Source organism: Alligator sinensis, unplaced genomic scaffold (assembly GCF_000455745.1).
Source record: "Alligator sinensis unplaced genomic scaffold, ASM45574v1 scaffold181_2, whole genome shotgun sequence".
NCBI lineage: Eukaryota > Metazoa > Chordata > Crocodylia > Alligatoridae > Alligator > Alligator sinensis.
Genome location: NW_005842429.1, coordinates 1,303,427 through 1,328,046, shown reverse-complemented (window position 1 = coordinate 1,328,046; position 24,620 = coordinate 1,303,427). Strand labels below are relative to the sequence as shown.

The following is a 24,620-nucleotide window of genomic DNA, read 5'->3' as shown; positions in this document are numbered from 1 at the left end:
CCAAATAGTATATGCATGAAACAGCAGACAAGGGAATTTTATCTGGATGGGACTCCTAACTTTGTCCCCAAAATCTCCCCTTCCTCCCCCCCTAAATGATAGTAAGATTATATTTTAAAATCTATGAATATATGCAGTTCTGTATAAACAATTCAAAAGCTATTATAAAGCACATCTGAGTACTGGGATGAATGGAGCTTTCTACTGTTTTCAACTTACTATCACCAGGATAAGTCTAAAGTATATTACATATTCCCTACCAGAGATTTCTTGCTGGCTTCAGATTCTTTATTAAATTTTAACTGACCAATCAGGTAAGAGTTTTAATTGGTTCAATTAACTTACTGCCTTCAGCTTCACTTGAAGAAGAACTATCACTTGATTCTGTAAAGAGTTAAATATTCTACAACCACGTGCAGAAGCTTAGAAACAGTTTTGTTGAGTCAGACTCTAGGGAAAGCAAGTACTGCAGTTTTAGCCATCAGTCAAAACAAATATTGCAGCAATTAAGTCAATGTTTTTCTTTCTTTCTTTCTTAGTATGATGTTCTTTACCAGACACGGCATAATTCTTGTACTGACAGGTTTTTCCTGACATGTTGTCAAGTTTCATCAGTAGGTAACAATGGTTGATTGGGAAAGAAAAGATTACGTGTTCATTTTCTTACAACATGATACCATGTAGTTCTGACATACAGAAGCCACAGTTTACTTGATCAGAGCCACGCTGTTTGTTTTTAGCCCAGTACCGCTCATCTCAACTATTACACTATTTATGGCTTGAGAATAAATAATCAAGAAGTCAGTAACGACTTCTCACACGTTCAACACTTCCTTCCTTTAAATGAGTAAAACTAAATTTCCTGCACACAGCTGGATGAAAGCAAAAATTAAGCTTGCCATTATCACAACAGATTACCTGAGGGTTAGGCCAGAATACAGAATGTATGCCAAAGAGTTTAAGTAAGAGATTATAGCATGCTTTGATAGGAAATAAAGAAAGACAGCTGAAGCAAGATACATTTTGGTTTTTTATGCCAAATTTCTGATTATAAGCAGTAAGAAGGATAAGCACCGTACTCATTAGCCCATTCTTTATGACATTTCCCGAAATTTGACAATGCATCAAGCTTTGTAAACATAAGGGAGTTTTTAACAGGTTGGCCAAACCTCTCTGCAATATTAGCAAGTGTTGAACCTGCTGGAAAAAGCTTAAGTGGGTTGCAAGGGACCTCTTTCCTCAACTGGTGTCAAAGAAGTAGAATAGCTCTGTAAAGAGAGCATTAGACCATGGACCAAGCAGTCTTAAACTTCTGAAAATGAAATATCATTACATTTCTCACTCTAGGAAGAGGTTGAATTTGATTCCACACAACATTTGGGCTTTGGTTCAGAACAAGAGGCACCTGCTCACACAAGTGTTTTCCTTGCTCCTTATCAGTGTCGTCAAAGACACAAGTTTTCGAAGAAGTAGCATTTAAAATTTGGACCCATTTCAAAGGTTCACACTTTACACAAGAGGAAACAGCTATGGGATTAGAGTTGTCTGTTTCTGTTGCACTGCCTGTTCTGTTGTAGTGCTTTGGAGCTCTAGGTCATGAACCAGGACCCCACTGGTTTACCTACTGTTCAAACAAAACACAAAAAAGTGAGAGTCTATGTCCTGAAGAACTTATAAGAAACTAGAAAGCAGTGAAAGGAGGTGGGATGAGAAACAAAAGGGAAAAAAAAAAAAAAAAAATCAGACTATAATCTACAAAACAGGCAGTGATCTCAGCAAAGCAACATCCTAACTATTGCCAATTTTTGTAGGCATCATAGCCAAGCATTTTTAAGAAAAGATTTGAAGGCAAACAACAAAGTAGCTTTGCAAATGTTTCTGGACAGTTTGGGGAAGACACATTTTCATATAGGTACTTTTGTAAGTGGGCACTGGAGGCTGGCATCATGGTCTGATCACAGGCAGGAGTTGATAGCAAATAGAAAGGTGATGGATGGAGAGAGAATAGGCCATGTAATGAAGAGAAAAGCTTTTATTACATGAGATTAAAAAAAAAAAAAAAGAGGGGAGGGAAGGAAAGACACAAATGGTTCAAGCAATAGGCTATGCAGGCAACCTCTGAAGTCATTCCTGGGATAAGCATGAGCAGGCCAAAATGACACTTGTGAAAGAGAGAGAAAAGGATGTTGCAGCAAATGGAAAGAGAGACTATGAAAAACTAAACAAGGGTTTTAACTGTTTGGATGTATAGGCCTAAAAGACTAGAGAGATTACACAGAAACAATATAGAAGACAAATATAGACTGGATGTTAAGACTGAGAGAGACCTCCAGGTTGAAGATAGCAGGTGATGTTGTCCTCAGCAACTGAAAAGAGGTTGTTAAGAAGAGTGGCTGCTGGTGAGAGATTAAGGGTAAGTACATACAGTCAAAAAGCCTGACGCTGACTCGATTCAATCTTTGCAGGCTAGCCTAAACTGCATAGATTATACCAATAAGCAACTGAACATTCACTTCTGGATTCCAGAAAGGCAGCTACATGCCTACAGTGGCCCAGGCCAAAAGACAGGGGGTGCTACAACATCCCTCCTTGCTCAGCTGAAGACAGCTTGGGCCAAGGCTAGCCTGCCCATCCTGCAAGGTGAGGTTTGAGGGGGAGGTGCAAAGCATTCTAGGATACTGGGGGACTGGGAGTTAACTTGAATGTGGAGGGAATCTGGGACAAAAGTTCAATAAACCGATTTAACCTAAATCAGTTAAGTGTGGGAGCCTATACACGAACAGCGAGGCTGCTCCAACATGCTGTAATTACAATCCATTGGAGCAGACTTGATTAAATTGAGTAATTACCATGCTCCAGCAGACTCCAACATCTCATGTATCAGCGCCTGTGCACTGAAAAATGGTGGTGGGGGCGCTTTAACTAAAGCTCGTTCAACAAGCTTTAGTTAAAGTGCCCTGTCACCTTTTTCAGTGCACAGATGCTGATACAAAGAGACACTCGGGGTGCTTTAATTAGAGCAGCTCTTGCAGCTGCTGTAATTAAAGCCCCGTCTGTCCCCTCCCACTCCCTTTGGAGCATGTGTATAAATACCGTCTGATACTACATCTATCCAGGTTTATCTTAAACTGATTTTGGCCATTTTGAAAGCAGTTTATGTGCACTGAATATCTGTTGTGTTACAGATCTGAACCAGTTTCCAATTGCTTATACTGGGTTGTGTGTAATTTCTGTCCCCTAGCCTAAGAGCCCTGAAACTGATTCTTGGTTTCCTCTCTACTACCAGTTTAAATTTCTATCCTAAAAAGGAGGATGGGAACAGAAGCTCTGTCACTATCTTGACATATTTCCATTGCTCTGCCTTGGAGGTCTAATGCTTGAACTTTTCCTTCCAAGTCAGCCAACTTGGCCTTCTGTTTATGTACAGTGCTACTGATGATTACCCCAGTCCTTCAATAATTTCCATAATTGCATGAATTGCAACATGCAAGGTTCAGTTTGGAGTAATGGGTAACCCTAAATTATGAGTACTTTGCCTAACTTTGGTGGGGTTCATCAGGGAAAGGGGAGAGGACTGCCACATCTTCTGTCTAATTTATTCAATTTACTTTCAGATATGGTGTCTAGCTCTGGAACATCACAAGGAGTTTCTTGGCAAGTGTTTACTGGCCTGACAATAACCAACAACAAATAAACCAGAGGGTATGCCTGCTTAACTAAAATGTATGAAAAGAAATGTGCGTAGAACTAACAATCAAATACAATATTTCTTATTTTGAGCTTTTGGTTTCTATAACTTTAGGTCATTTTCCAACAACAACTGCTGAAATTTTTCACATTCTGCTTTAGCTGAATGGTAGTGCTTGAAGGCAAGAAGCTGGAAACAAGAAAAAATACAACAAAATATATATCCTTGAGGAATTTAAGCATTGCATTTTAAAGGTCACAGGCATTTCCTAATCATGTTTCACTGACTGACCTAAGGTACTCAGCCGGGATGACCAAGGAATGGAGCTGTAACAAACCCAGTGTTTAAAAAAATGCCTATTGCTAGCCTTCCAGCTTGGTATTTCAAAGAATAACTAGAACATGGCATTAAAAACAAGCCAGAGGTTTCCAGCAATGGCTTGGCCTAACCACACAGGACAGATGTGCACTCAGATTTTTTATTTTTTATTTTTTTTACGCTTAATACCCCACTATCACTTGTCCACACAATGCAGCCCTGACATCTGCCACATGCCCAATTTTCAGTGGTCTGTGCCAAACAGCAGCAACTCTGAGTAAAGAATAGGAACTGTTTAATATTTCAAATGGTGTGTGCAGAAGCAAAGTGAAGCTACTGAGGAATTTAAGAAAGAGGCAGCACTTGTAATATTACAAAATAAAAGAGGAGAGAGATCATTTCAAACTAGGTTACTCATTCTGTAAAGTCAAAGACTACATATGCTTGGACTAGAAGCATTAAGATTCTCAATGCATTCTTGCTTACTCCCTGGTATATACACGTAACTCATGAAAGAAGAAAATGGAAACTACAAGTACTAGCCATTACATATTACCTACCCACCAAGGCAGATCTAGGGCACTTATCTGTTTGATATCCAACAAACATTTCCATGACTAGTTCCTCAGACATGTAAACTAGCAATTAGCTCTGGGACAGGAAGACATAAAGGGGCAAGCTTTTAGGAAGCAGTTTTGCGCATATTGCGTTCCATGTGCTTTGCCTATACTGGACTTTAGGAATGTCTATAGCACAGTGAAGCCCTGTTGCGAAGCATAACCCACCTGCTCACTTCTGCTCCTCCCACACCAAGTTCCAGAAATGAGGCCACAAGGTGCTGAGCACATGCCCCAGAACTAATTTCAAGCTTTTGTTTTCTAGCACACTCAATGGCACGCATACAATACCACTCAAAGGCAGCTGCACTATCTCATTTCTGGGATCTAGCATGCATGCATGCATGCAGTGAGAGCACAAAGTCAGAGTGTACTTCATGACAGTGCTGCCTGGCATGGATGGAAGAAAAGTAGATATATGTTCTTCAGACCATACCAGTTGGCACATACCAACACCACACAAGTACTAAACAAAGCCTTAGAAAACCTTTGTTTTACTAATCATCATTGAAGAATATATAAAGCAAGCAGAATGTTTAATAGATTTTGGTAGTCACTGTCAATGGCTTTTTTTTTTTTTGAATGGCCATTGCATGTAATGCAAAAAGTCAGTCTATTATATTATCATCTGTGTTACAAGACCCAACACAAAACCAGGGTTTAGGCTACTTTGCATTTAGCATTATCCAAGCAAGCTACGTTATAGGCTGGCATCAAAACTAGCCTTGCATGAGCCCCAGAAGGAAAAGGTCACATACTAAAGTTTCAATCCTTTCCAGTAATGACAGCAGGAAGCAGATTCTTGATTTTGACTTTGTAAGGTAAAGATAACCAAGGTATAGTAAAGAGAAAGCAGACTCATTCTGTCTTCTTCCCTGCACCTGTCATCAGAAGTTGGCAACATACAGCCTGCAAATTTCTTATCCAGTCTATGTGTGAGGGCCAGAGAAACTGGTGAGATTCAGCAGCACCAGCCCCTTAAAGGAGTCTTGTTCTCAAGGTGCCTGCTGCTGAGGACTGGTTTCTGTGCCCACCCAGAATTCCTCTCGCCCTCACTACCAAATAAGCTGCTCCCCACTGGTAGTGGCCATTAGGGTTGTGTGAAGCTTTGGTCCCTGATTCGATTTGGCAGAGATTCGGCCCGATTTGGTGGCCAAATCTATAAATCCAAATTTAAATCAGAGGACCCTTTAATCTCCCCAAATTGAACCGAAACCCTCCAAATTGGTTCAGAAAGATTTGGACAGACACAGCTTTAAATGCTTTTTCTACATACTTCTAGGTAGCAGGTGGCTCGTGAGAGCTGCGACGCTGGGGCGCATGGAGCGTCCTGCAGGAGTGCAGGGGCACTCCGCTTGGCAGCAGACGTGGAAGCGGAACTGAAGCCCTTCCAGTCCACTTCTGGGTCTGCTGGGAAGCATACAAACCACCCCCTCTGCACCCTCCCAGCTCAGTGACTGGGCCTCCTGGATCTGGGGGGGGCATTCCGGGTCCCTCTGCAGCCGATCCAGGGGGAACCCTCATGTGCTCCCTGGCAGACCTGGAAGTGGACCAGAAGTACTTCTGGTCCACTTCCAGGTTCACCGCTGACCATGTGGAGGGCCCCTCCACACACACTCCTGTGGCATGCTCCATGTGCCCCAGAATCGCAGCATTCACAAACCGCACTGGTACCTCAAGGTATATAGAACATTTTTTTAAAGCTGCATCTATGTCCAAATCACCAATTTCCTGAATCAGCATTGAATCTTCAGATTTGGATCCGGCCAAATTGAATCGGGGACAGCAATCCGAATCAATGAATAAAATCACTGTCCCTGATTTGGTTCAAATCCGAAATTAATAGGGCCCGCTTCACATACCTCTAGTGGCCATGCTTTTCAATGGTGCTCTGTAATGGAGGCTTCATTAGGTGGGTCCACAAAACCAGCACTTGGCAGAGAGCAGGGAGGGCTGGGGCGCTGCAAAGGGGTTAGGTGGCCTATGATGGCAGCCAGGCTGCAAGTGCTAGCCTGCCGTTCAAAATGCTGCCAACCCTTGCTCTATGCTTAGCTTATAGACAGCGTTTGCTCCATGGCACAGACACAGGAAGGCAAAGCAAAAGCTTCCTTAGATTAATATTATGTAACCTCCTGGTAACTTGCTGATTATTTGATCCATGCATACTAGCTTTGACATCACTTTCAGGTGCAGCATAAAAACTTTTTAAAAAATTTTAAAAGCACAGTCTGACATTCTGGAGTTACTGCCAGGTCTTTGTTTAGTGTTGCTCCTTTTATTAAAAATGTTAGAACTTACCTCAAATTTTCTAACTCCTGTTTCCTCAGAGGTGAAGAAGGTGGAGCTGGAATGAATTTATCTCCTTCATGACTTTTAGTGCTAAAAGGAAGACAGCAGGTTGTTAATTATGAACAGTGATCTTCAAGGCTTTAACAAAAAGCAACAAAGAAAGAAAGAAAGAAATCTAACTGAAACTAACATCGACACTAATCCAGTTTGTTAAGAAAAAAAGATTCAGTATGCTGAAATTGAGGCTTGGGCAAAAAAAAAAAAAAATGGAGGGCTGGCAATATTTCAAGAACTTCTATCACTGCCATTTGAGAAGAGTGGAGGTGGGGAAAGCTAACAACTTGTCATCAATCCACAAAGAGAGAAAATCCACATCAATGACACCTTACAACAGCTTTAAAGTTTTTTTTAAATTCACTTATGAGAGTACTAAAATTGGTAGCAGCAGTGCAAGTGGGGTATGCATCTGAAAGGCAAAGCCATATTTCTTTTTACCAACTGGTAAAAAGGCCCATCTAGGAGGCGCTACAACTTTAATTTCTTCATACACACCTCTACTGCAAAAGTCTATGTCCAATTTTGCTGAGATTCATTTTCCCTTTGGTAAAGTGCTAATAAAAGATTTAAATATGCATCAGTACTTGACAATGAGAGTGATTTCTGTCTCAAACTTGCATTCCCTGCCTCTATTTTTGGCAGTAAGCACCATTTTCCATGTGGACAAATACACAACTGCATTCAACTATAAGTTGAAAAAAAAAAAAAAAAAAAGTTTCTTTCTGAAGTAGCGAAGGATACAATTGCATTTTTGCACAAAAACCAAAATATTTGAAAAGACCCAAATCTTTCAATCGAAAGCAAGCACCAAGCATTTTTTCACCCAAGCTGAGCTTTGCCTCACCTCCACTTAGCAAAGGGGCAGGCAAAATGTGGCCTGTCAGGCCATTCTATCCGCCCAAAATAATTGCCCACCCCTGACTTAACACAAGCACCACCTAATAAATATACTTAGAGGCATAGGCATGGTCATTGAAAGCAAACATCAAAACCAGCAAGTACAGAATAGGAGAAAACCTGTACCTATTACTGTTGAAACTTATTAGCCTGATTTCTTGATGAAAAACTCTAAGACAAAAATCTCTTTGTCACTGCATTCAAACGCACATACTTTTCACTAAGGAAATCTATGCCACAGTTCACTGTGCATAACAGTTTTGTGTTATACACGGTCCATGTGAATTGTACTTCTAGTTCTTTGTTTGTCCCTTCTCCTCCAAACAAGGAAGGTTCCCAGCTGGGAGGAACAGAAAGGAAGCATTTGAAAACTTAGTAATGTAAGTTTAGGAACAGCTTTAGTTATTGGATCCTGTGGTCAACTGCGACCCTTGGGAGGGAAGGCAGTGATTACATTAACTGTAACAGCCTGTGATCTTGAGACAGTAAGAAATCCTCTTGTACAGTGCATACTTTTTCTTCCTCACTCTGATTAAGGTAAAAGGCCATACTGGCGGGGAGGAACCTCATAAGAAAAATGATAATGCTTGGACTGTGATCATTGAGGATTACTAAGTGGGGCAATTTCTTTTTATCATCTTCTCTAAATGCAAGCAAAAAACCTCTACAAGTGGGAGGTTTCATTTAAACACCCTACCACAAAAGCAAACAGCTTAAGAGCTAAATTACTACATGGGTCTACCACACTTTTAGAATATATATTTGAAGTAGGATAGAATTTAAGTGATGCAACTTTATTAAAATTTTCTTAAAAGGACTGTAAAATTCCAAAACTACTTGCCTTTCTTCCAGAGCTAGATTTACATTTTTTTCCCTCCTCTCTGCGCTACCGAAAAGGGAACGGGTTCATGGCATAAGGACAGCACGCACAGAAACCAAGTAAGTTTCGCTGCACGGTTGTCAGTACGCTTCTGTAACATCCCAGATGGTTTATGGAAGTTCAAAAAAGTGCGTGTAGGAAGGAGAGAGGGAGGGAGGGAGAACCAAAGTCCTCTTGACTTTGGTTCTAGAATGTCAGCTTTATAAGTTATTAGAAACTTGGTAAGCCAACGAAGCTTGTTCTAAAATTCTTTTTGTTAATATGTCATTTTATGTTATTTTTGCAAATGCCAACTCTGTTTCTTTCTCCCATACCTACTAATGTAATCTCTATCCAATTCGGAAACAAGCAAAGCAGTAAATAAAGACTCTTGGGTTGTACACATGACCAATTTGGGTAAGTACAGATAACTCATTAGACACAAATACACCCTGAATCAACTAAGAAGCACAACTAGAGAGGAAAAACCTTATGTCACTGTAACAACTGAGAGTTCACTTAGAACTAGAAAAATATAATATACTGCGCGCTGCAGGGGTGCGTGGGAAAACAAAACATGTATTTAGTATTCACAGAAGGCAAATAAAGAATGTACAGTGAAAACAACTGTGAAATGGATGATTTCATTGTTTAGGTTTTATTCCCTTCCATTTACTGGTGAAATTCCAGTCAATTTTTTCTCCTCTAGTTTGCTTACGAATACTAAAAACTACTACTGCTCTAACTGATATATATTTCATGGAGACCTCAGTGTGCTTTTGAGATTCAAATTTTGCACCCCCATTTTTCAGCACATCACACAGGCTAGCCAGCAGGCACAGAATGTCAACTACACGTGTGGCGGACAGAAAAGTTTGAGATGCAACTAAAACATCTATTGTTTACCTGCATGCTTCACTGCTTTCACTGTTCTCTGCGTTTCCCCCCAACTGGTTACTAGTTTTAGATCCATTTTCCTGCTTTGACTCCTGCTGATCTTCGGGCAGCAACAGCAAGGCATTTCTCAGACAAATTGCTGCAAACTCCATGCTGGCTACAGGGATAGCCGAGGACTGGCCATCACTTAGAAGGATGGAAATTAACAGGTAAATATTAAGACACAGAGCTCTAAAAAGCAAATTCAGAAAAACATAGAAGAACTTTATCCTATGAAACTAGTGGAGAATTAAGCTTAAGCATAAACATTCCTTTTTTGCAGACAACGAAATCCTTCACATTCTACTTCAGAGCTTGATCCCAGAAGCACTTCAGGCATAGGAGTCCTACTTGTTTGAAAAACAAAATGTGAACAAACTGTGTTTTTCTCTAACAGAATACTTGCAGCACTTCTTTGTACACTGGATTCAAGCATTGCTGCTTGTACAAGGCAAGGCAAGATATGCAAGAATAAGACCATGTATACATGATATTGTGGCCAATAAATTCCATCACTTGAGAAGTACAAACAATTTATTTATCATATTGCTTCTTGAAATATTATAGCTCTTACAAGAGAAGACAATATAACTAACAAGTCCTAATGCTTTAGAGAAAACTTATTGGCTTGCTTCTTCTTCCGAACTACTTTCTAGAATAGTTTATTGGCAAGCATTTCCCTTCTTGTAAAACAAATTAATGTATACAACTAACTGGAAAACATGAATTGTAGAGATGGAGTTACAGCCAGTTAAAACTTCAGCTTCATTAAACATACAAGCAGGCCCTCTGCTGGCCATTACACTAACAAAAGAGACTCAGACCCCAGTCTTCTAAAAACATTTCAACACAAAGTAACTTTAACCACCTACATAATCTTGTATCAATCAACAGGAACACCCATTTAAGTAACGTTATTCATGCTTGAGGACGCATTCATTTAAAAAGCTTTCTGGTGAACAGCCCTACACGTATAATTGAGTTACAGAATGGAAGAAAGGGTACAGAAAATATACTTACTTATAAACAACATTCTGTATGGACTGGGATGCTAGGACTATTTTACGGTGATAGCCTTGACCTACTATGGATTGCACAATTCCCTTTTTGCTTGGAAGACCCTTTGTTTCTTGCTCTGATGTCTAAAGAAAGAAGAAAATACAAAAGAAGCCGATTATATCGGAAAGCTTGAACAAACAGCTTTAAAGGCTGGGAGAGCAAATTACATACATTTTGAGCCTACCTAACTTGTCAGGAAAAGGTAGAGGACCAAATATGAAGAATAAGGAACTCTACAATGTTGATTTCCTTATAAGGCAGAGAGGTTTACTGTACATACCCTAACTCTGATAAATCTGACACTTTGTATAATGGCCAATTGATCTAGTTTTCCTTTTGCTGTGAAAGAAAAATGACAGTAAAACAAGAAATCGTTTTTAAAAACAAAACAAAAAAACACAACACAGCTTTGAAATACTAGGACAAAGAAAAAACCCACATAAAATGCAACTGAATAATACTGCAACCTAGCAATAACTACTGTTAACCAATGACACCAACCACATTACACAGTTTTAAAACGAGCATCTGAAAACACTGCTCACTGGTCTCAAACCATTTCATACGAAGCTTAAGTCCAGACTGTAGCAATATTCAAAGTTACACTAAATGTGTTAAATACTGCTACTGAAAAACAATATTAAAAACCCCTAGGATGGAAGCAAGGAGAGAGAAACACACATCTGAGCCCACACTTTGACTTCATAAAGTCTAATCTGGAAAGGTGTCAGAAATATTGGCCATTATCGCAAAAGAATGAATACAGCATTAAATCTCTTAGTAGGCAACTCATGGCAAAAGATCAATCTGTTAGCAGTAAGATCACGCAGGGGTACAAAACAGCATTTAGCAAAGTGACTGAAAAAAATTGGAGGATTGGGCCAAAAGAAATCTCATGAGGTTCAACAAGGACAAGTGCAAAGTCCGGCACTTATGACAGAAGAATCCCATGCACCACTACAAGCTTGGGACCAGTTGGCTAAGCAGCAGCTCTGCAGAAAAGGACCTGGGGGTTACAATGGACAAGCTGGACACAAGTCAACAGTGTGCCCTTGCCGCCAAGAAGGCTAACAGCATGCTGGGCTGCATTAAAAGGAGCGTGGCCAGCAGATAAGACGGAAATAATTATTCCCCTCTGTGGTTCACTGGTGACTCCACATCTGGAGTAGTGTGTCCAGTTTTGGGTCCCTCACTACAGAAAGGATGTGGACAAGTTGGAGGGAGTCCAGTGGAGGGCGATAAAAAATGATTAGGGGGCTAGGGCACATGACTTCTGAGGAGGGGCTGAGGGAACTGAGCTTATTTAGTCTAGAGAAGAGAAGACCAAGGAGGGGATTTGATAGCAGCTTTTAACTACCTGAAGTGGGGTTCCAAAGAGGAAGGAGCTAGACTGTTCTCAGTGGTAGCAGATGACAGAACAAGGAGCAAAGGTCTGAAGATGCAGCAAGGGAAGTTTAGGTTGAATATTAGGAAAAAACTTTCTTACTAGGAGGTTGGTGCAGGAAATTGCAACCATATAAAGTGCAAAATAATATTAAGGACTCTGGATAATCAGGTCTTAAGCCAGTAAAATTGGACATTAAAAAGCAGACACTTTGACCTTAGCAAAGATTCATAGATGCTAAGGTTGGAAGGGACCTCAACAGATCGAGTCCAACCCCCTGCCTAAGCAGGAAAGAGAGTGCCGGGGTCAGATGGCATGTTAGGCATGTCTATATGCGGCCAGTTTCCTGCACTAAGCAGTCGTGTGCTGAAACACACTATACTGCTGTGTGTGTGTGTGTGGCGCAATTCTCCCACCTGTGCAGGTCACACTCGCATGTAATAAATCCAAGATAACTAGCTTTACGATTTGGAGGGCAGCAGTGTTTCAACATGGTACCATCTGGCTGGTAGAGGGGGGGCATCATTACCCTTGGCATGATACTTTGAACTGATACTTTGAAAGAGGAGGAGCTAATGAAAGGCTTCAAAAAGGTGTTGTGTGGTATGGAGCAGGGAAGATGCAGAACTCAAACAGATGGCCTTGATTCCACAGAAATCAGGGACGAAAAGGTCACAGCAATTAAAATGGGGAAGGAGGAAAGCCTGCATCTGTTCTGGCTAAGTGGAAAAGAAAAGGCCATAAGCCAGGATTCCATCTAAATCAAGAGTGAGATCTGTTGCTTATGCCCAGTTTAAAGTTCCACATGTAGTTATACCTTTACTTTAAGAGTGCAAACAAGACCAACTAGATTATAATTTACAAATATATGTTAGGATTAAAAATGTTACACTACCCTCATGGATCAGGGCACATAGCAAATGCTAGTTGATGATGGTTAGACAGAAACTTCCTTTTGGGCCACTTATTCCTTAATACTCTTCCACAATAGCGGTAAGCAATCTTTTGTGGCTGCACGCCAGAATGACCAACTCCCGTTCAGGGGTGGGTGAGTAGATGGGCACTCCATGGGGCAAGCTACAGCCAAAGCCGTCTGCCACTGAAGCTCCATGTGCACAGGTCAGATCTCACCATATGTTGCAGACTCTTCCAAGGTTCCTGCAACTTTCCTCTATAGTATATGACCACAGTCAGACTTCAGGCTAAACCAGGGGTAGGCAAAATGGTGGTGGATCTGGTCAGCAACCGGACTCCCATTTCTCAGCAGCCCCTGTCCACATTGCTGCAGCCAGTTTTCATGGAGATCCCAGGAGCAAGGGTGCTGTGGTGGGGCAGGGAGCCGCTCAGGGGCTGGGACTGGGATCTTGCAGTGGTGACAGTGGGATCTGGAGCCCGGGCAGAGCTGCAATCTGCTGCCTGTGGCATGCTCTGGACCACACTGTTGCTGCTGCTGCAAGATTCCAGCCCCGGGGCTGCTCCCCACACTGTATGCCCTGCCAGCACCACTGGGGCCAGGCTCCAGGAAAATCCTGGCCTTGCAGTTACAGTGCCCCTGCTCCTGGGGTCTCCATGGAAACCCGCTGCAGTGATGCAGGCAGGGGCTGCTGTGAAATGGAGTCTGCCATGGACCCAATTCAGTCCACGGGTCAGACTTTGCCCGCCCCTGGACTAGACAGACCATCTGTCAGAACCAGTGCAATACTTCCTACAAATTTAGATACCACTACATTCAGAGGTAAACAATAAATCAGTGTAGTTTGAGCAATACTGCATTTTAATTTATTATCACCCTGGGGGTCTATATTGTGTCTTGCTAAGAGATGAAGCCACACTGCACAAATACAGCTGAACGATGAATTCTTTATAACTGCTTTCAGTCCCAAAATAAATTCAGTGCAAAATGAAATATAACCCATCAGCAGAGCCCTGGAGAAAAAAAAAAAGTCAGTTGCAAACGCATTAAATACAGCTACCAATACTATTAAGTATACCCTAAATGCAATATTTAAAATTGCTATGGCAAAATCATGTTTAACTAGTCTAACATGCATAATACTTTTAACTTCAAGGAGGAAATACTTTAAACTTACATGGCTTTCCCATTATCCGTAACAAAATAGCTCCCACATTTTTGGGACTTCAGAAAAATAATTTACTCTCTGGACCTTGAGCTCTAAATGGAGATACTGATTTCCATCGCTGTAAAGCACATTAAGCCCTTCACATTGGGAGCTCGCTATCAATTCAGCATTATATTATTTGCTTAAGCAAGTGTTGCAGACTCATGCTTCTAACCTGGGACAGTTCCAATCATGGAAATCACTCTTCTTTAAAAATGTCATGGTAATTATTTAAAATATGTGAGAGATGTTAAGAAAATCTTAAGCAAACGTACTTACCCCCTTATTGGCAGCAATGCAGCATTCTGCTAGTCTCAGCCAAAGGCGTGGGTTTGAGTGATAAACTTGGACAGTTTCTATCAGGCATTCAAAAGCAGCTAAGGGCCTTCCAATATGTAAAAGTTGAATTCCACAATTATACAGCAGCTCATACCGTTTGTTAGTCAGCAGCGTACACATAGGTCTCCCTGAAAATTTCTTGCCTGTAAGAAAGATAGGCATCCCTTTTAAGATCATAGAGCCCTGTTACAAAACTTCATTATATAAAACTCACTAATCGTCCTTCTGTAAATAGATTCCACCCATCTCAGAACTGATCCTTTCCCCTTTTTCCTTAGCATATGCTGCATTATCGTCTACCCTTTTTCCTCACTTTAAAAAAAATATAAACACTGCACTTGACTTATACACAGGGCCAACTTACAATTGCCCCTTAAGTCCTGACTTTTACACCTACAATATTTTAGTACATGTAATAAACACAAAGTCAGAATTGTTTTCAATTTTTTATTTTAGTATTTTTAATATATTTAAACCTCCAGGTCCTTTCCTTGGTTATTTGATTCTGAAGAGGGGTTCAGTAAAAATGATGGCACTTCAAGGTCTTTATCTGTAGCTATGGATTTATATTCAGGAAAAAAAATTGTTTTCCCTAAAACTGGACCTGAACACAGGGGGTAGACTTATTAATCAAAATCACTCAGCAGATAGCTAAGGATAAAACAAACTCTAAACTAATTTCTCAAGTTAGTATTAACAGGAGACACACTAACCCAGATTGTTATGAATTCACCTGCCTTCTTTATTATTCTCTTTTTTTTTTTTTAATGACCATATTAGTTTGGCCTTAAAAAAAAAAAAGACAAAATATCTGTTTTGCTAGTTTAATAGGAGATTATAACAAATGGCCTCAGACTGTAATGTCAGCAGCACAAAAGCAGCCTCACCATGACCTACGCAAGGATACTTAAAGCACGTGGTTTTAGGCAAAGTGGGAATTTAAGAGTAGGTTTGATATATGATTTCTTGTTTAAAAAAAAACAATCCGGTCAATTGCTATTCATCTGACATGTTAAGACGACACGATATATCACCAACTTATCAGGCTTTGCTTTACTTTTCTGTAAATTAAAGATGAAATCAGAAAATGACAAGTATGATTAAATTTTATGCGACTATTGACATAAACCATACAGTCCAAGTAAGTTTCTATTAAAAAAGCACTGCATGGTTAAGGCATCTTTCAAAAGAAAAAAGAAGAGGCATTTCCAAGTCTTGGCAATTAATCCACAACATCAAGAAATCTGTGGTTATTCCAGATCTTCTTGGTTGACAATCAAAAGGATATAAACAAGTCTAGAAATAATTACCAAGGCTTCCCAAGTGGTCTGAAACCTGGAAGAAAGTAGATGATAAAGTGCATGCTACTACTTTTGACGGCAATTATATCTCGACTTCAAAGTACATTACCAGCTCCATTTCCTCTTATCCTCTCCCCCAAAGATTGCCAAACAGTAGTTAACCAAAAAGGTAATATTGTAGAGTTCATAGTAGTAGTTTGATTTAAGGATCCTTCCCTTACCATTCCTCTTCATGTTACAAGCCATACCTGGATCTGTGCTACCCGTTCCTAGTTGTGCACATGCATTATCGTTTTCCTGCAGGGCCTTTTTAAAGTAGAAAATTCCTAAGTTGTGCTTTCCCATTGCAAAATGGATGCAGCCAAGATTGTTCCAGAACATGCACCTTAAGCACTCGCCTGTGACAACAGCAAAAGATCAGGTTAACAAAAGTCACACATTTTAACAGTTCAAGTGATTATGGTATGAAGTACTGCAATACAATACAACATCTCACATCAGGTCATGATGTTAAAACCAATCTATATTTGAACCCCCTGCTATTTCTGTACGCCATTTCGTTTCCTTTGAATATATCCATTAAATAATTTCAAGTTAAAAGTATCAAGTGTTTGGTGGATTTATGTATCATGCTCTAAAGCAGCAGGGTATAAAATCACTTTGGCAGATTTAGATTAAAGCACATCAATCTGAAAATTCCTAGTGTTTCATGTGTAAACACTTGCAGTTTTCTGACAGATGGTTCTTGTAAGAAAGGAATTCTTCAATGACATTATCTGCCACTGTTGTATAAAATCAACAACCATGCTAACCCAAAAACATAAGCCAAAGAAATGAAGTCTTTTCAGATTGAGAATTCAGTCTTCCTTGGATATATTCTGATAGGTACATTGTAAACATGCAAGACAGCAAATTTAAGTTTTTACTTATTTACTGGTAACTGCCAGTCGAGAGCATTACAAAATCATGAAAAACTATTGAGTTTCCATATTTTAGCCTTTTAAATCAGAAGTGTCAAACTGAAATGAGTGGTCAAGCCAGGTCCAGACCATAGGGCTTCTTGCAGGCCACCTCCAGATCTAGCTTCTCGCTTTGGATGAAAAAGCTATTGCATCTGAGCCCGCAGGCAAGGAGTTAATGCTGCCAGTACTCACTCCTCTTGCCACAGAGTCAGTCCAACCAGCCATGACATCCCTTTTTCAATCATACTGACAGACTACTGATTAACTGTATGGTTTCCTAACTATGCAGAGGTCAGTCCCAATTACTGCAGTTGTTTTGATTTTACTATAGTCATAAATGAAGTGATATTCCCAGGGCAAATTCTGTGATTGCCAGTATCCAACTATAATTTCTTCAGCATATTCCTATCTTATTTAGTTATATATTTATTTAATTTGTATGCTGCCCTTCCCAAAGAAAGCTCAGGGCAGTCTGCAATAGAAGACAAAAATGTATAGAAAACAATAAAATATTGAAGAAGATGCAATGAAAACCTCAAAACCACAGAATTCAACACACAAATGTATCTCTCCCCTCCTTCCTGCTCCCCTGTCTCTGACCAAGGACAGCATCCCACCACCCAGCCCAACATCAATTCCCAACCCACATTCACTTACTCTATAAAAAGGAAAGCAACCAAAAAAAAAAAAAAAAAAAAAAACAACAAACCCCCAAAAATAAAACACTTCCCCAAAAATATTTGTTCTGCTCTCCCAGATTGCCCTCTAATCCCTACCCACCACCACCCCCTATTTATGATGCAAGAGTTTCATGGTGTTCTAGAAGAACAATCTACAATAAAACATAAAACTAAAGTGGAAAGAGAGGTAATTAACAGCTTTAACATTTACATTTCATGAAGGAACAACAATTTTTGTTGTACAAAACTGGAATTTAGATTTTGCATGGGTTTTCCCATTTCTTCACTCCACATTATAAATTACCAAATCTGACTAACATGTTACTTAAATGCCATCCATTTCACTTGAAAGAAAACTTTTTTTAAGAAAAGAAGCCATTTATACATATACAAATATATATGTTATACATATACACCTAATACTTCATGCAAACTTGAATTTACGCTGCAGAGTGCTCTAGGTGCAACACAAAACCTTATTGTCTAGCAGCAACCCTACAACTCTATTGTTAGTCTCCACTGGCCCAAGCACAGATGTTAACAACAATTCATATCCTTTTGTGTAGCAATTTTCCTAAATAGCCACTAAGTTTTAGACTTTTTTTTTTTTTTTAAGCACCGCTACCAAAAACAAACAAACAAAAAAACCCCAAACAAACTGTATCTGCTGGCTGGGGATGAGGATATGGAAAGATGCCAATGGAAATCAATACCCTGGTATTTAAGGTCTTAATCCTTCAAGCACTTATACAAACATTCGACTTAAATGGTAATGAATCATCTCATTGAGCTTAGACTACTCATATTTATAAGTGCTTGCAGAATGAGGTCTTATGTTTTACCTGTTTTCATGAATCCTGGATGCTCAGCAATGTTTGCACTGTTTAACAGTTTTACTGCTTTCCGATAATTGCCCCTCAGATATTCAAAATTACTCTTAAGAAAGAGTGAAGGAGCAGACTGAAAAGAAAACAACAAAGTTAATTAATAAATTGCTTTAAGCACCCTCTTGATAGAGCTGTATACTGCTCTAGGAAGTTATTGACAACTGTTGTTATTTTTAAAATAGAAGGGTTAAGGGCCCTTTTATTTTAAGGCAGCAACATTTGTCTCAGGTACATGATCAATACGCCACTAATTAATTGACTTATTACTGAATGTTTTCATAATCACCTTTAAAAAGCCTAGAATTGTAACAAACTGCTTTAACATACACAGTGGCTGCCTTTACATGAGTGATGGACAGTGCAACAAAAACAATTTTAATATCCCAAATTATTATTCTTACATATCTACTATGGAGTGATCTCATCCTATATACGATGAAAAAAGTAAACAAAAACCTACTCAAGTTCATTAAGGTTCCTAATAATTCAATGGAGTTTGGATTCCCTAACTTTTCTTGGATGATTATACTATGTATGGAATTAACTCTGCGTGTGGCAATACTCACGGTCTCCATTAAGAGTATTATAAAACACAGTTAAGCATTCATTTACATAGTGCTTCATTCTTACTCTTAAATCATTAAGAACAACAAATAATTTCCTAAGCACATATACAGGATCCTAGACAATCTAAATGACAAATTCCATACTAGTGATTTCCAATTATTTAAAAGTAAATTATAAACTTGACTAGTGCTAGCAATTGAAAGCCCATTAACTTAAGACTTTCCCTGGATGTCCAAAATTTAATGTGAAGAAAGTTAAACATATGACAAAAATTCCAAAGAATACAGTAAAAATAGCTTACATTTCCAGCAGTATTCATAACTGACTTGATCTCCCTTTTACATGCTTTTAAAGACTTCATCTGGATATAGGCTCTCACTTTGTACTGTTAAATAAAAGTCAAGGTTAACATTTTTAAGCATAATTTTAAGAACATTTTAGTAAGTTATACAATGTGATGTAGACTATGAGATGCAACATACCTAGATTTGCTATAGTCTACTTAAAACTCAAACCTAACAAAACCTATTTAAAAACTGGTTTCAGGCAACAGACTTTCTGTTCAGAATATGAAGAACAATTAAGTGTTTGTCTAAAAATAATTCTTAGTGAATCTTCCTACTGTTGTTGGCAGAGTAACAAATCCAAACCCAAAACCTAGAACATCAGCTCTTCAAATAGCAAAGATCTCAAACAGTTGAGATCTTTTAACTTCCATTGCAACAATTAACACCTATATCATAAGAAAAGCATTTGTTCAATACATTTGAAAGCAGTGTCGGACACATCCTCAGGTGGTGTAAACTATCAGAAGTCCATCATGTGTAAACTGTTATAGCCATACTGATTTCAAAAGCACTCTGACACGTTTTTATGAGTTGAGGTTCTGACCCTAAGATGCTTAAACCGTTTGCTGCATTTTGAGGTCTTACAGAAACAGGGAAGAGAAAATTAAGATGCAGAAGTCTAAGCTTTTCTTTTTACAGGTTTTAGAGGCTCCTTAAAACTAGATGACCTACCGAGGTCCCTTCCAACCCTAATTTTCTATCATTTTGAAAATTAACTAGATTTGAAATATTCATAAAAATTAAACTGACATGTGAAAATTGCATGTGAAAAGGTTTCCCACCTGATGTATCTTAGATTTTGCAGCTTCTATTAAAACTCCACTTTCAGTTCTATGATTAGATGACTCCTTAGCTGTGTTGTTACCTGTCTGAATATCAAATGAAAGAGGATAGTGACTGTGAACTATTAAAAAAAGCCTGTAAATTAAAATGAAATTATTTTTCTTAGGTCTATTATCAGAGAAGAAATTGATACGTAATAATTCTAAAAAAAACAAACAAACAAGCCTACTGAAAATTGCAATAGTTAGTAAGTAAAGGAAGTCATGACATGGAAGTCTAAGACAGCTCCTGCCAAATTATTAAGAATAACATTCTACATTTACACAATAGCGAAGGCAACTACTATTGCCACCACATCAACCAAGTATGTATTAGTTTCCAAAAAACATTCTTATGAGACCTCAAGGGATTTTTCATTTGCTTTCAGACTTTTCAGGAAGATGACTGTACATTTAATATAGAAAAAACTAATTTTACTTCCTTGACATTTTATTTCATTAGAACATTAAAATACCTTCATTTAGGTCCTATGTAGCTTGAAGCCACTCCCTATCTCCTTAGTATTTTTTATACACCGCAGCAGTGAAATTTCAGCACCACCAGAACAGATTCTACCTCAACTCTATGTCACTGTTATGAAATATATACTCAATGATTCCTGTTAACACACAACCATGCAGTAGAAACTCCTCTCCCCGGCTCAAGGACTGCAACCCAAAGAAGCTTCCAGGATGACAAAGTGGGTATAACTGGCCCTGAAAAGTTGAACTGCCTCATTAATGTAAAATTTGCCAGGAGGAAACACCTCTCTCTCAGCCCCTGGTTTGGTTCAGAGAGAAGCTAATATACAACTGCCAGATGCAATTACAGGTATAGACATGAACAAATTATCCCAAATTAATGTAGGAAGGAGGTTTACCATGCATCAGCTGAGCCACAGTAACTTATTTGGTTGCCTGCTCTAACCTGCAACAAGTAGAAGGTAACTACCACAATTTAGCATTTTACTTTGAGTAAACTGCTGTGATTTAGCATCCATTTACTGCAGGATAGAGAACACACATGAAATGGTTACTACTGATCTGCTGACACACAATAAAAGCACCTCAAATTAAATCTGTAAGACTTAAGTATTCTGTTTTGTGGACAGATAAGGAAGTGATCAGATGCCAACTAAGATTAAAACCCTTTTAATTTTAAACACAGTTAACTATAATAAACTAAAAGAACAAGCTTCAGTTAGTTATTTCTGGATTAGTTTAAACCGCACTGCAGTGAACATGTCTAAGATTTCAGAAGGTCTTAAAACATACTCACCTCATTTTTTCCATTCTTGCTGTTATTATTGCCCTGTGAAATCATTTTTTCTAGAACAGCAAGCAAATGTAAAGCTTTCTCAGCTTGGTAAGTTAGCAGATACAAATCTACAAGGAGAAAGCACACAGCCTGGGCAAACTTTTCTTCTACAAGAAAGAAAAAAAGAAGTTATTCTTGTTTTAATGTATTTAGCACTTAGTATGTTAAATATCTAATTTAGCACTACAGATAAGCTATTTACTTAAGTGCCCTCATACATTGGTAGAAGAATTTTAATGCATCATGTATGCTGATAAACAAATCTACAAATATCATAAATGCTTCCCTGAAAATGGTGTCTAAATTAAGGCATGAAACCCTGGAAGATTGGGACTATTTTTAAAGAAATAAATACTCCCCTACTGGCTGTATGCATATCTGATCACATAAATACTAAATGCTATATGTATGCATAAATACCATAATCATACATCTTTGGAAGATGTCAATCCTTAACATCCATCTCTATGCCTACCACAAGACATACCTCCATTGTCAAATCATGCTACTCTTGATAAACATTCATCAAAATCTTTATTTCTAACTTCTTCAACCAACGATTTGGGGACCCTTATCTAGCTGTAAGATATATCTACAGATGGATAGGATAAGGCTCCTCAAATCATATTAAGAAAGAAGCTACAAAGACAGTTTATCCATATAAAGTTATGAACAAACATCAGTAACTTGATCAGTTAGATTAATCAGCCACTATGGTGCTTTATACCAGGAAACAGTTTGATGGTTTCAGCACATCAGAGATTTAAAAATAAAACAAACAACCAACCTGCCTTGCTATTTACATACCAAAAGGTTCTATGAACTGATAGAGCTTCTCTCCAACTGATATGGCTTCAGTATACTGACGCAGATGATACAGAATAACAGCTTGATTGTAGTAGAGCATGCTATTTTCAACATCATCTAATCCATCCATTTCTTCAACAGCTGAATGAACCTACCAAAAATGTGACTTGTATTGAGATTCATTTCATTGTGAGCATGGGCAACATTTCATACACATCAAGAATCCATATTTACAATACTGAGAAGGACAAGCAAGTAAACAAGATTTTACTAGCTCACGTAATATGTATCCATATTTTGTCACTATGGTAGTCACTATTACAAGCAAAGAATTTAAAATAAAGTGAAATGTAATACCCAACATGTTGTTTTCCAGTAAGTAATTTCACAAATGATTTTCCGTTAGAGAACTATTTATGTGATGCAGCAGTTTTTTCTTACTGCTAGGGTACTGCACGTACATATGATCAAATCAATACTAATAATGTACTGTCATTTACTATTTTTCTTCTCAATCAAAACAAGTGTTCTCAGTTACTTAATTTTTTCAATGAATGAAATATTCCACATTTACATATCGTATTTCATCCCAAGGGATCCCAAAGTGGTTCAAGATCACATACAAAACACCACTGAAATACTGCTAGATACTTCGTAAGAGATGACAGCAAACTGGCAACTACGTAGAACATCGGAAGGCCAAAAACATCAGAACACTTCTAATCACAAGAAAAACAACAGGAATTTTAAGCATCCATGCAGAATATACAGGATTTAGGTGTTTAAGGCTTCTTCCAAAAGGCACCAATAAAACACACTACATGGAATGAAGTCTGTCAACCTTAAAAGAATGAAGGCACAAGTCACATTGAGGATTTGAACCTGTGGTTCCAGAGAACGTTAGTATTGTGAAAGTAATGCATAGACTGTTAAAGTTCTCCTTCTGGTTCTTAAATTTTAAGTCTGAATTAAATCATTTCAATCCTTATTTCACAAGTGACAAACTAAAGGCGGGAAGGAGGAAGAGATGCATACACACATTTCTGTCCCCTAATCTATCAGAGGACCAAATCATGATTTAATACAACAATGTAATTTAATTAAGATATTATGTCCCTATTCTTACATTACCTGATTCTTCAGTTGGTTAAGTGTTTGCCTCAAGTTGTCTGTTGTAGTCTGGTTACTTTTACAGAACTCTGTCACAGCAGTATTCAAAGTTATTTTGTAGTCATCTTTGTTTATATCTTGCAGAGTGTTAAGGTGTTGTAGACAAACTTCATAATTTCCAGCCTGTAAGCAGCACACAAAACAACAATATGCATTGGGGAAAAAAACAAACCAACACAGGACTGACTACTATATATAGTCAAAAAAAACCAAGCAAAAGCTAAAAGCTTCCCCCTCCCCAAGTAATGCGCCCTCCGCCCTGGCTGGGCAGCTTGTCTCAGCCCCAATCCCTCCCTCCCCCACACCCCTTCCCTCCCCACTCCCCCAACCCCAACAGACTTACCAGCTGGAGGCAGCCATCAGCTGCCTGTTTAGTCTATAGCCGAACTTCCAAAGCAGCCAAATCTTTTCCAAAGCTTTTCCGAATCGATTTGGAGCTTTTAATTGGTCTCCTGATTCAATTTGGATTTGGAGATTCAGTTCCAGAATCGGGCTGAATCTCCTCCAAATTGAATCAGCTACCGATTCGCACAGTCCTAGTGCCTACTCTAGCCAAAGTTCCTCTTCTCTCTCCATTCATGAAAAGGCTGCTTTGTATCTGGCTTGTTTGGTTTGCAGAATCTTTTCCCACTCCTACCGCCACTTCATACACGATTCTTATGGCCAAATCTAACAAGATCCTTACTCCCCTTGATCTAAAGGAAGATTTGAATCTTCCTTCTACTGATATTACTCACTTGAAGTGCTCCTAGGCTTCTGCCCCTGCTTCCTCCCCCAGAGGAGGACGGTGGACATCTTAGTGCTTGAGCTGCCTCTTTTCCCAGGTCACTATCCTTCTGTAGTGTATATTAATAGACTCACACCAGGTCTTTCCCAGTCCGTGGACCAGGATATTGATAGAAGCATCCCTTTAAATTCAGGCTGCAGACACACAGACCCTAGTCCCAATTCAGGCCCAGATTAGGTTGAATGGTTTAATCATAGAATCCTAGAAAATTAGGGTTAGAAGGTGTCTCGGACGGCCAGGGCCGACTCGAGTTACGCTCGTACGTCAGGGCGGGCTGGTGAATGGAGAGGCAGACACAACTTATTGGTTGCAAAAAACTTTACTCACGCCGCTTGCAATCACGACGCAGGTGGTCCGGTCGTCGGAACAACCACACGAGTTGTTCCAGCTGGCGGGGCCCAAGCCAGTTA

At 39.0% G+C, this 24,620-nt stretch overlaps 1 protein-coding gene across 2 annotated transcripts in view; it reads right to left on the bottom strand.

The window, feature by feature from the left end:
* CNOT10 (CCR4-NOT transcription complex subunit 10) overlaps positions 1-24,620 on the bottom strand; it is a 47,951-nt gene that overhangs the window by 11,848 nt on the left and 11,483 nt on the right. For both annotated transcript variants that reach the window (XM_006030208.3, XM_025211779.1), the window contains exons 3-13: positions 23,385-23,546; positions 22,254-22,404; positions 21,408-21,553; positions 20,090-20,176; positions 19,262-19,345; positions 18,349-18,466; positions 16,113-16,262; positions 14,504-14,706; positions 10,682-10,803; positions 9,632-9,808; positions 6,922-7,002 (exon numbers count right to left, since the gene is read on the bottom strand). In XM_006030208.3, the coding sequence (XP_006030270.1) occupies positions 6,922-7,002; positions 9,632-9,808; positions 10,682-10,803; positions 14,504-14,706; positions 16,113-16,262; positions 18,349-18,466; positions 19,262-19,345; positions 20,090-20,176; positions 21,408-21,553; positions 22,254-22,404; positions 23,385-23,546 (1,481 nt within the window). The remainder of the gene's footprint in view (positions 1-6,921; positions 7,003-9,631; positions 9,809-10,681; positions 10,804-14,503; positions 14,707-16,112; positions 16,263-18,348; positions 18,467-19,261; positions 19,346-20,089; positions 20,177-21,407; positions 21,554-22,253; positions 22,405-23,384; positions 23,547-24,620) is intronic.